Source organism: Amphiprion ocellaris, chromosome 12 (assembly GCF_022539595.1).
Source record: "Amphiprion ocellaris isolate individual 3 ecotype Okinawa chromosome 12, ASM2253959v1, whole genome shotgun sequence".
Taxonomy (NCBI): Eukaryota; Metazoa; Chordata; class Actinopteri; family Pomacentridae; genus Amphiprion; species Amphiprion ocellaris.
Window position 1 is genome coordinate 20845261 of NC_072777.1, and position 12479 is coordinate 20857739.

General features: G+C 37.6%; 1 protein-coding gene across 6 annotated transcripts in view; it reads left to right on the top strand.

Annotated features, from left to right (window-relative positions):
* Positions 1-12479, top strand: part of LOC111588989 (DNA (cytosine-5)-methyltransferase 3A-like) — a 78184-nt gene that overhangs the window by 49888 nt on the left and 15817 nt on the right. For 5 of the 6 annotated variants that reach the window (XM_023299659.3, XM_035943630.2, XM_023299660.3 and 2 more), the window contains 9 exons: positions 804-1007; positions 2622-2780; positions 4676-4783; positions 5339-5486; positions 6561-6704; positions 7573-7617; positions 8170-8249; positions 8848-8960; positions 12038-12221. In XM_023299659.3, the coding sequence (XP_023155427.1) occupies positions 804-1007; positions 2622-2780; positions 4676-4783; positions 5339-5486; positions 6561-6704; positions 7573-7617; positions 8170-8249; positions 8848-8960; positions 12038-12221 (1185 nt within the window). The remainder of the gene's footprint in view (positions 1-803; positions 1008-2621; positions 2781-4675; positions 4784-5338; positions 5487-6560; positions 6705-7572; positions 7618-8169; positions 8250-8847; positions 8961-12037; positions 12222-12479) is intronic. The other variant, XM_023299662.3, reaches the window with a different exon arrangement.

Here is a 12479-nt window from a genome sequence, read left to right on the forward strand (position 1 = left end):
TTTTCCCTCTGACCTGCCAAATTGCATGTCCATCCAGTGACCTTTTCCACATTTCCTACCACCTCTAAGTGTCAGTTTAAGAATAAACTGACAAAATCCCTCCCAAAATAATAAATATGTTTTTCAAAAGTCAAATAGCAAATGCAAAAGAACAAGGGTAAATCCCCGGAAGCTATTTTAAATGTGTAGTTTTACTTTATAAAAGACTAGAATGAGTAATCCATTATCTAATCATATCAGCACATAGTGGAGGAGGCTATGTGTAGGTGTTTTGCCTGAAGGAAAATCAGATAAAGACTCAACCATTAATAGTGAATTCAATATTCTTGATAGTAGGAAATCTAACATGCTGCAGAAGCTTGTAATGCATAGAACATTTTTAAGATAGAATTTTTGTTTGCCTTGTCATTATGCTCAGATAAGGTCAGATATGCCAAAGACTGTTCCCCAAGCTAAGGTTTATTTTCACAGTACAGAATAAATATTCACTTGACATGAAATGAAAACACAAATTAAGGCTGTGTGTTGCTTAGTTTGTTTCTTTGCTTGGGTACATTTGTAGTTTGTTCTACATTGAACTTGTTGCTGAGTAGTGGTTGAATGGTTGAGCTACTTTTTAAACCAGATTTAAACTTAATATGAGTTCAATTCAATTTGGGGGAATTTTTTTTGGAAAAGTAGGCAAATAATACAATGTCTAAAATGCTGACAGGCGGATAAAGTATAGACAGAAATGAAAAATAGCAAACTCTTAGATAAAAAAGTGTTGTTACTCATCATTTCATGCTGTTGTACTTTCACAGGCAGAACGAAGGGCGTACAGAGAGGCAGAGATAAACATGATGGATGACCTATCAGAAGTTGACTTTCAAAAAGAGGAGGAGCCTGCCAGCCCAGCCCCTCCCCCTTCACAACAGCATACAGACCCCGCCTCTCCCACAGTCGCTGTGACACCAGAGCCAGTTGCTAGGGGAGACCGGGCGAGGCCCAATGAGATAGAGTACCAGGTGAGATAGTGACTCCTTCTGTGGTTTTGGGAACAGGAGTTGACAAAATATTCTCACCAAAAGCTTCATTAGCACCTGTTCTGGAGCTTTAAATAATATCCTCCTCAGTAAAAGGAACAAACATTAATGTTTAGTGTACTTTAAAACTAACATGATAAGTCCCTACTGGACTCAACAAAATGTAAATGGTCCACTTTCCTAACAACTGGACGAACATCATCTGCTCAAGAAGATCATAACTGATATAAGAGGGTGATCCAATCTAAAGCTCCAGGGGCGCCGCTGTGGCTTGTCTTCAGTTTGAGTCTGGCTGGAGCTTCTTTCTCTCCCTGCTTTTCTGTCATCACCCTACTGGCGCTATCTAATAAAGGCATGTGGCTGAATGGGTTCGGCTCAGATTATACATTGTTTGACAGCACAAGGCCTCACAATTCAAACCATGTAAACCATTTAAAGATACCAAAACCACAGGAGCAATAGTTCCTTACTTTGCAATCAGTGACACACCAAATTTTTTTTTTTTAACTTTTTTTTGTCAGATCATTATGTGGTGTGCATTATTTTCACTGAGTCCAGAGTCCAACAAAAAAAGATTTCTAAGCTTTTAGTCTTTTGTCCTAAAATGGGGCTGAAGCAACAACAGTACAAGTCCGGATAATGATCAAATAGCTCAGGATATCGCAGGTCTTAAAAGTTTTAGAAATCATTGAATTTAGTTGCCTCAAAAGTGGCATCAAAAGCATTATAAAGTCTTAAATTTTATGTACAAAGGTCTTTAGTATTTATGCTTGACTTCTGTGTAAAGTCACATTTGTTTCTAGGAAGCTCATAAACTTAACTTAATCCATTATTTACACCAAAACACATAAATACCAAGTCCATTTATACAGGACTTCAAACAGTTTTTGCATCTTTTTGTGATAATTTTTTTGCGTGTTTGTAGTTGTTTTACATGTCTGTAGGATATGTATGCCTTTCTTTGTAATCTGTCTGAGCTCTATGACTTTCTAACAAGAATATTATTTCATAAAGTGGCCCAAGGGGTCAGGAAGCCTTGTTCAGTAATCCATGCATGGCTCCAGCTCACATTGATTGATTAATTAGATAACTGGGAGGTACCTCTTTATTACATTAAAATGTGTAAGAAATGTTAACAAATTAATTCACCTACAAAAGTAAATACATACAGACGTGACTGTTTTCTATCATTCTTCAACCCGTTTGACACTGAAAAAGTCATTAAATTATGTTTGGTGTCATATTAAAAAGTGTAATTTAGTCTCATTGCAGAAACTCTATAGCTGGAAAAAATAACATCTGTAGTGATGACTTCAGCTTCCAGGAGATTTAAAGTTGGATAAAATTTCAACAAAGTACTGTCCCAAAAGACAAATGACTGATGGAAAAGAAACACAACATGACGTGTTAATTAAATTTGCAAGACCAAATATCCATTGTTGACACTTACATTCAGTATAAAATGTTTAATTGGTCAATCAATAATTAGGACATTGGTATTTTTTTTTCATGTCATACAACATGAGCACAGGGTAAACTTGGATTCTTTGTCTGTGCTGAATTGAACGCCACTTTGTTTTCTGTGTGTGGTAACAGGACGACCGAGGCTTTGGCATCGGGACGCTGGTTTTTGGGAAGCTGCGAGGCTTCTCTTGGTGGCCCGGCAGGATCGTGTCCTGGTGGATGAGCGGCCGAAGTCGAGCTGCAGACGGTACTCGCTGGGTGATGTGGTTTGGTGATGGAAAATTCTCTGTGGTGAGCATCACTGGTTTTATGACTGGCCGGATCCTATGCCGGTTTAGTGGATGTTACGTGCTCAGCCCACTTATAGCAAAGACGGATGCTCAATATCAAAGAAATACATCTATTCCACAGGAAGAGACAATGTCTGCTGTCACTATTGCTGCCACTTCTGTGAAGAAGTAATTTGCCTTCGATGCAATTATGTTTTTTAACACTTAAACTCTTACTACACAACTTCTCCTTTTGTAGATAACATTAACCAGATACAGAGTTGTTTTCTAGACCCATTTGAGTTAATTTAGCAAATGGATGCAACAAAATGTATTTCAACTAAATAAAGAGAAAAATGATATTATTCTTTCTTACAATAAAGAAGGAAGGCTGGTGCTTAGTTCTTATCTTGAGAACACCCACATTGTGAATGTTGATGAGCATCTAAATTTTAGTAGCCACATCAAAGCTGTAGCTAAATCATCATTCTGCCATTTTTGAAAAGCTAAAATCTGGAACTTTTTTCCAAGCAAGATTTAGAAAAGCCTGTTCACACTTTTGCTTCTTGTATTGTGGACTGCTCTAATATTGCTTACTAGCCCCCCTAGTAAGACTGACATTTGGCAGTCATTAAAATTATTGTAGCTAGAATATGGGAAACATGAAGTTGAATTTAAGGCCTTAGTTACTGTCTATAACTCTATAAATGGTCTGGATCAAAAGTCTGTCTTTGCTTAGTACAACCCTGATCAGCTGGTGTTGCCCAGAGTTCACACAACACATAGTGAAATGAAATGACTTTCAGCAATTGTGTTGTCCGCTTCTGCAATCATCTCCCCTCTGACTTATTCTATGAATTCTGATTTAAAGTTCCTTTACTTACCTCTGATTTGCATTTTAATATTTTGCTGCTGTTTTTATTTCTTTTAAACACTTTAACCATCTCAATACCAAGCAGTTTCTGGGTGCTTATTTGCCCCGTCACATCATTTTTCACTATAGTATAAAGACCTGCACCTCTATGGAAGTGGCACAACCAAGGCTAGAAGTAAACTCAACAGTAGCATAAAACATGAAAAAAAGAAAAAAAGTAAAGTTCATTTTTTTTGATTATTTGTTTCACACAAATTCAAAAAAAAACTGCAATTATGATGTGCAACATTTTCTCAAGTGTCTACAGGAGTTACAGTACTGTAATAATGTTAATATAATGGTCATACTACATACCATAGATATTTTACTGATTTCATTTTTAATGACTTGTCTTCTCTGTGTTCTGTCTAAACACAGCCTGCAGTTCAACTGAATTCCCAGTTGCCACAACTGAGTGCTAAGGAACAAAAAATGTTTAGTGTTTTTTCAGTCTCGTGCAGACTCATAAATGAAATATAAAATAATGTGATTTTATTGAAGTATCACAATTTTAAGCTTAGAGTTGGTTCAATTTCCAGACGCACACTGATTTGCTTGAGAACTGTGCGAAAGTTGTAAATTTGATGATTCTGTCTGTTTTTCCTGTTTTTGGCAATGATAAATGGTGTTATCTTGGCAGGGTTTTTTTTAAGATAGCATGACTTTCATACTTCCCAGCAGGTTTTGGGGCTCAGGGCGTACGACTTGCCTTTTTGTATTAAATGTGTTTATATAGATAAAGTTGCGTTGCTTTATTCAACCTTTTATTTGCTCTTAGCAGAAATTTCAGTCCTTTCTATTCAAACTGATCAGAGAAAACCTTGATTTTTTTTTCCTTTTGACATTTTGGTATTCAGAGTTTAGTAAAATAAGACAAACATGTTCAGCAAGCTTTTGAGCCATTTTATCCTAGAGATATACTTTGACACCATCACTTGAATTGAGAATTTCAAGGTCTGTTCTCCTCTCAGATGATTTATGACTTTTTTTTGTTTGTTTTGCAGGTTTGTGTGGAGAAGTTGATGCCTCTGAGCTCCTTTTCATCTGCCTTCCACCAGCCAACCTACAACAAACAGTCCATGTACCGGAAAGCTATCTTTGAGGCTCTGCAGGTAACCAACCCACTCTGCTCCTCAATGTCAGAGAGTGGGTGTCAAATTTTAATTGCTGATAAAACTTGGGAATTTTTTTTCTGGCGATAGATTTATCATAAATCTCTCAGGATGAAGTCAAATACCAAAAAGACCAAAAATACAAATGTGCAGGTGTAAAGGTCATTCTCCTCTTATGTAACGAGGTCTGGTGATTTATACTGATGCTGGTTGGTAGTTTGCATTTGTGGAGGTGTTGTTCTCATCTAGCTCTGTCCACAATTTATGTGGTAACATGTGGATGAAGCAACACAATCTATAATTTTGTGGGTTATATTTTCAGTGATTTTTTTTTTCTTACAAGTGATACGTAACAGCTTCTATTTCACCCACTGTGTTTTGCTTCACCTTGTACAGTTTGATGATAAATATATGGTTTTTTGCCCGTTCCTACTCTCATATGACATTATTACAGACAAATATGTTTTCCTATTTCTGATCATCCTTACAAAAAATTAAAATTAATGAATTAATCATAAATATGATTCAATTTGAACTGTACGTGTCTCTGTTTAGGTGGCCAGCGTGCGGGCGGGGAGGCCAGTTCCTTCCTGTGATGCGAGTGATGATGCAGAGGGGGTGGATCTTCAGACCAGACAGATGATAGAGTGGGCAATGACCGGCTTCCTGCCCACTGGTCCACAATCATTGGACCCTCCGGAAGGTACACAGTCCTGTCTTCATCACACAATACCACATACCACGACTAAATGTAATTAGCGTTACATTTAGTCGACTGCGTGCGAAAAATTACCTGCTGACTGAACAGATGTTAGAAATGAAGCAGTCCCCATTCCATCTAGGTGTTTATAAGTTCATACACGTCATTTGCTAGACAGCCACAACGTGGCTGTCTAGCAAACACACTTATAAACGTTTTCTTTCATCTTTATGTCAATTTTGGGACTTTTCAGCAGCGTCTTTGTCATGTCAAGAAACCGCTTCTTAGATAAACGCTTCCTGTGCCGCTGGAATGGTGGCAAAACAAAAGCCCGTAACATTAAAAATACGCCTTCAAAATAAAAGCATGGAGGGAACGGTTGAGTTAACACTAGCAAAACAATGACTTACCAAAAGTGATGAACTGATCAACGGACCTTTATAAGAGTAATTTACATGCAATTCGGTATCCATACATAACATGCACATGCATAACACATGCCTGTGCTCAGCGCAAGGTCATTTTTTATTAAAGATTTCATCCGTCGGAAATTACATGTCAACTGAGCAGCCTTGGTGGAGTACTGCGCTCTCTGAGTGCTTTTCTAGTCCTAATATGTACCATAATTTGAAGCGTCTGTTTTTCCATCATGGTAATGAGCATATTTCCTGATTGTATGCCTTTTTTAGACAGTGATGCTGAAAATGTGGCAGGCAATTGAAAGAGAAGGTCTCTCATTAACCCCATAAGCTTAAAGGACACCATGAGTTTACTAACAGTAAACATTTTCCTGCAAGATGACAGTTAATGCCTTAGTTTTGGACGTACCTGCATGTCTGAAATGAGTGTCTTCAAAGTCTACAAAAAATGGCAGTCATCAAAAATCTAATTTAAAGGTTTGGATATATAACAAAAGTGAAAAAAGCTGGTGGACTTTTCTCTGGGTAAACATCATTTAGAAGAGCAGATAATTTAAATGAATTTAAATGTACGTAAGAGAAAACACAGCATAAAAAGTGTATGTTAAGGGGCTTTAAACAACAGAAAATGTATTAAAATGTGTCCTTATCTGCACAGAGGAGCAAAACCCTTATAAGGAAGTGTACCCAGAGATGTGGGCGGAGCCTGAGGCTGCCTACACACCTCCACCTGCAAAGAAACCACGCAAGAACTCAGCAGAGAAAGCGAAGATCAGAGAGGTGATCGATGAAGGGACCAGAGGTAAACATACAAACACATTGCTTTCCTATTCTTGCTATTCGTCCTCTTTATTTATAAGTAAATACAAAGTACTGGTAACTTTAACCCTCTGAACCCGAAAACCCACCCAAAAATAAAAGGAGTTTTGTCTTTTTGAAATAACACCAAAATTAAGCATTTTCTCAGAGCCAGAAAGTGTGAAAACACAAAGAATCATTGGACTTTAAATTTTCAAATGCCAAGTGAATGCCAAATCATCTAAATCTAAACCTAAACTCATGATATTTCAGCATGTCTCATTAAAAAATTTGCCAAACAAAACAATTTGTATTTACCAGATTCTAAAAATTCTGCACTCCATGTTGCAGAATTTTTGGTGAAGCCATCATTAAATCAGCCACAGCCAACAGTCACATGGCAAATATTCAGCGAGTTTCCGGCTTAACTGCAGGCTGTATTTACATACAGCAGATAGGAGACAAGTACAGAAAAAAAATAGAAATGTACCTGATAAAATATTAATAGCATGTACAATAACCATTTGTTTTCCAGGTATTTTTTTAATTGTTACTAAATTTTTTAATGAAGTAAATTCTACTTTTTTAAAAATTATACCAGTATAATATTGTTATATTGCACAAGACATTTTGAGTCTTGTCTATCTCTACCTATGGTTGTTTTGTTTACATTGCAATGCAGGACTTTATATTTCAATAAAAAATGAGCCCACAGTGAGGAAAAATGTGACAGGAGCAAAAATATGCTCAGAAACTGCTTGGGTTCAGAGGGTTAAAATCTACACCACCTCTAAAATATGCCAGTATCATAAAATCTACGTATGAAAACCACTGTTATTGACATTATTTATGTGTGTTGTATGTGTTTCCAGAGAGACTTATTTTTGAGATCAAAAAGAAGACCAGAAATATAGAAGGTAAAAGATTCTGAAATTTTTGAAGATATTTAAAATAAAGACATGATGTTTTGTTCTCATGCTAAAATATTTATGTCTAAATTCTGACTTCAAAGTTGACTGAATGGTAGATCTGTTTTTTTTAGTAATAGGATGATGATTTGTCAAAAAGTGAAACAAGAAATCCCACTGAAAGGATTAGAAAATGTAAGATTTACACTGCTGTTCAAAAATGTATGTAGCAATCATCTCTCATTCATTTTTAAATGCAAATTTAAACAATACAGATTTATTGCCTTTTGACATTTGCATTATTATATTATTATTAGGCTTTTATCCCTGAAGCATTGGCAGTAGAGTAATTTAGGGCTCATTTCAAATATTGTTTTTCAGTAGCTGCACAGGCAAAAGTTAGTTTGACACAACAGCACCAGCCAAGATCATAAACACATTATGATTATTTTGGGTAGGAGCCAGCAAAAGTCTTTAAATTCCTACATAAATGTAATCACACAGCCAAATAAAGTGATTGAAGATTTATCATGCTTGTGTTGTCTGACTATGTTTGTTCAGATATCTGTATCTCCTGCGGAAGCCTCAATGTCTCTCTGGAGCATCCTCTCTTTGTAGGAGCAATGTGCCAGGGCTGCAAAGTAAGAAAAAATAATGCTTATGCATGCTTAGTAGTCTTCATTTAACCTCATACAAAGTACAGTAAACAGCACACATAAAACACTTGCACACAGTTTGTCTTCGTACTAGTCGTAGTCATTTCCAGCTTCTTGGAGAATTTACCATAGTTGTTCTATTTCTTCTTCATGTAATCCTAGCCAGACTCTGCAAGGAGACCCACCCCCTTGTGGGTGGGGATCAATACTGAAACATATGTTTATTTAGTGGTACTGAAGTGCAGTATGACAAGATAATTGGATTTCAGTTATATGAAACAAAGACTCAAATTCTCACATTTGAGAAACTGGAGCATGACAATGTTTCACATTTTTAACAAATAAATTATTTAAAAGGTTGCTTAGACAAGCAATTATCTCAGTACCCTCTGTGGAAGGTCCATAGTAGGTGAATGCCAGCTAATAGCAGTTTGTAAAGCAATGTAGATATTGTTGGAACTTTGGTCAAATATTCGTGATCTGAGTAATTTCCCATAAAAGGAAACTGAATGAACAGAAGTAGAAACAAAAGATATCAATATGGTCACTGTGCTTGTCTTGATCCTGTTTTGCTCCTTGGCAGAACTCGTTCCTGGAGTGCGCCTACCAGTATGATGACGATGGCTACCAGTCCTATTGCACCATCTGCTGTGGAGGCAGGGAAGTGCTCATGTGTGGCAACAACAACTGCTGTAGGTCAGTACAGAGCTGTATACACTGTTGAGTCTGGGACTGGCAAGCAACAGCTTCTCGCGGAGACCCGGGGAAGGTTTTGGATTTCACATCTACAGAAACAACTTACCCCATTAATGTCAAAATGTGGTTCTCTTTATTGGGACTGAGTCCACCCGTTTATATGGAACAGGTTTATTTACATTTTTATTTGAATAAGGAGTACACAGTTGATCTGGGCTCTAACCTCATTACTGCAAACACAGCAGAGATCAGGAGTGACGTTAATAAACTTCAGCCCAAATCATTAAAATGACAGGCAGTAATCTGAACACAGTGATCAACCGGATATGTGGCAGCTTAGCTATGGAGCAGAAAATTGTTAATTTAACTGTATGTAACTCATAGAAGCCCAGGGTCAGAGTGAAAGCACCGGTCCAGGGTGTCACTAAGTTCACCATGGAAACACAGGTCTTATTTTAACCTTAACCTTGATGGATTGCTTAAAGACTCACTTTTTTGGAGGGTTACAGTCATGGACGAAAGTATTGGCACCCCTGGAATTTTTCCAGAAAATACACCATTTCTCCCAGAAATTGTTGCAACCACAAATGTTTTTGGTATACGCCTGTCTATTTCCTTCATGTGCACTGGAAAAACACAAAAAAGCAGAACAAAAAAGCCAAAATTGACATAATTTTACACAAGACTCAAAAAATGGGTCAGACAAAATTGTTGGCATCCTCAACTCAATATTTGGTTGCACACCCTTTGGAAGAAATAACTGAAACCAATTGTTTCCTATAACTTTCAACAAGCTTCTTACACCTCTCAAATGGAATTTTGGACCGTTCTTCTTTTGCAAACTGCTCCAGGTCTCTTAGATTTGAAGGGTGCCTTCTTGCAACAGCAATTTTGAGATCTCTCCATAGATGTTCAGTGGGATTTAGATCCAGACTCATTGCTGGCCACTTCAGAACTCTCCAGCGCTTTGTCTCCAACCATTTCTTGGTGCTATTTGAGGAATGATTCGGGTCATTGTCCTGCTGGAACACCCATGACCTCTGATGCAGACCCAGCTTTCTGACACTAGGCCCTACATTGTGGCCCAAAATATTTTGATAGTCTCCAGATTTCATGATTCCTTGCACACCGTCAAGGCACCCAGTGCCAGAGGCAGCAAAACAACCCCAAAACATCTATGAACCTCCACCATGTTTGACTGTAGGTACTGTGTTCTTTTCTTTGTAGGCCTCATTCTGTTTTCTGCAAACAGTAGAATGACATGTTTTTCCAAAAAGCTCTACCTTAGTCTCATCTGGCCATGAAACGTTCTCCAAGAAGGATTGAGGCTTACTCAGGTACATTTTTGCAAACTCCAGTCTGGCTTTTTTATGTCTCTTTGTCAGCAGTGGGGTTCTCCTCAGTCTCCTGCCATAGCACTTCTTCTCATTCAGATGATGACGTATGGTCTGAGCTGACACTTTTGCACTCTGAGTCTGCAGGACAGCCTGAATTTTTGTGGAAGATGACTGAGGACGTTTATCCACCATTCGAACCATCCTGAGTTGTATTGTTTCGTCAATTTTTCTCCTCTGTCTCCATCCAGTTAGATTAGTTAAACTTCTTGATTATTTTATGCACAGTGGACAAAGGAACTTCAAGATCTCTGGAGATGCCCTTGTAACCCTAAAATTGTCCATACTTTTCCACAATGTTGCTTCTTCCTCAGACACTTCTCGGCTCTTCTTTCTCTTTTCCATGCTTGGTGTGATACACATAGGCCACAACACAAAGGTTGGGTCAACTTTTATACATTCTAACTGCCTTCCAGTATGATTTCTATATTGCCAGCACCTGTTGCTTGCCACAGGTGAGTTTAAACGAGCATCACATGCTTGAAATAAAATGATTTACCCACAGTTTTAAAAGGGTGCCAACAATGACATTCTCAAAAACACAGATTCAGACCTGCAGGTTTCATACATGTCAAACCTAAAAAAAACAATCCTGTCAAATTGTAGTGTGGGGTTTTCTATATTGTTATTCCTCCTCAGTGTCCAGTTTAAAAATGTATAACTGAATTACTCCAACATTCCAACTCAACATTGTTTAGTACAGCGCAGTTTTACCATGTTTTAGTTGATTTGTAGGGAAGCTGGTGCGCTCAAGCTGCAGTGAATGGCATTTTATTGCTTATATATGAAGCCTTTCATGGTTTTGGCCTAATTTTATGTCTTCTATGGTGGCATTACTCATTTTTTGTCCATGGCTGGTCAAAACTTGTGACCAAAGGTACCTGTCCTTAACATTCAGGGTCTCAAATCTATGTTAGTTTAACAGAAGAGCGCATGTTAGTTGACCTAATATCTGCTTCTAAATCGGTTTTTAATATATAAAAAAAACTTTTAAAAGCAAAATCTTTTAAATACATAGTTTGTGTCTCCTTTTCATTATTGTATTGTAATTGTGTGATATTTATCAATGCATTACTTACAATGCTAGTTTGTTTGATGTTTGTTTTTTGCTTTTACTTGTGCAATACCTTGTAACATTATTTTTTTTTAAAAGGTGCTATATAAATAAAAATAATATTCTAATGGTTATGTAGAATTATTTTGTAACTTTAACATCATTTTATCAATTCCTTCGTAAAAAAACGTTTTAAACAAAGTAACTATTCTCCTGAAATATAAGGTACTCAATGCCTTTTTTCCCCCTTCATACCTGTTTATTATATACATGGTCAGGTCTCAGTTTAAAGCAATGTTCTGTTTGACAACTGAAGAGGTAACTCTACTCCTAAGATTTAGAGAAGTGCAGCATGATGTGCTGCTAGAACGTAAGGCTGATAATGCAGAATGACAGTTGCCAAAATAGGTTACCTGCTGCTCTGCATAACTTCATGTCTACAGCTCCTGGTTTGTTTTTGAGAAGCCAGTTTAAACACAAAATGAACCAGAACTGAAAGACAACAACTTGTAATTTCATTGGTCAAAACTGGCAAAATACTAAGTGAAAAGTAGCCTAAAATCCAAGGAAAGAAATGCAAGGAAAGTACTGGTTTCTTGACAAACTGCTTTGTGTGTGCGCGTGTGCAGGTGTTTCTGTGTGGAGTGTGTAGATCTATTGGTAGGAGCTGGCTCAGCGGCGGCGGCCATCAAAGAAGACCCCTGGAACTGTTACATGTGTGGACCACGGAACATCTACGGGTTACTGCGACGACGGGACGACTGGCCCTGCAGACTACAGCACTTCTTTGCCAACAACCACGAACAGGAATTTGTATGTCTTCTTTGCTGTATTTATGACACATATTAAATGATGATGATAATTGTTATAAAAGTAGGTCATCTTGAATGCTCAGTAGTTAGTAGCATCACCTCACAGCTAGAAGATCCTCGGTTCATGTCTCTGCCTGGGACTGGGATGTTTAGGTGTGAAGTTTCCAAGTTCTCCCTGTGCATGCGCGGGTTCTCACTGGGTTCTCCGGCTTCCTCCCACAGTCCAAAAACATCCATTATCTTTACACAGCTTAATCCT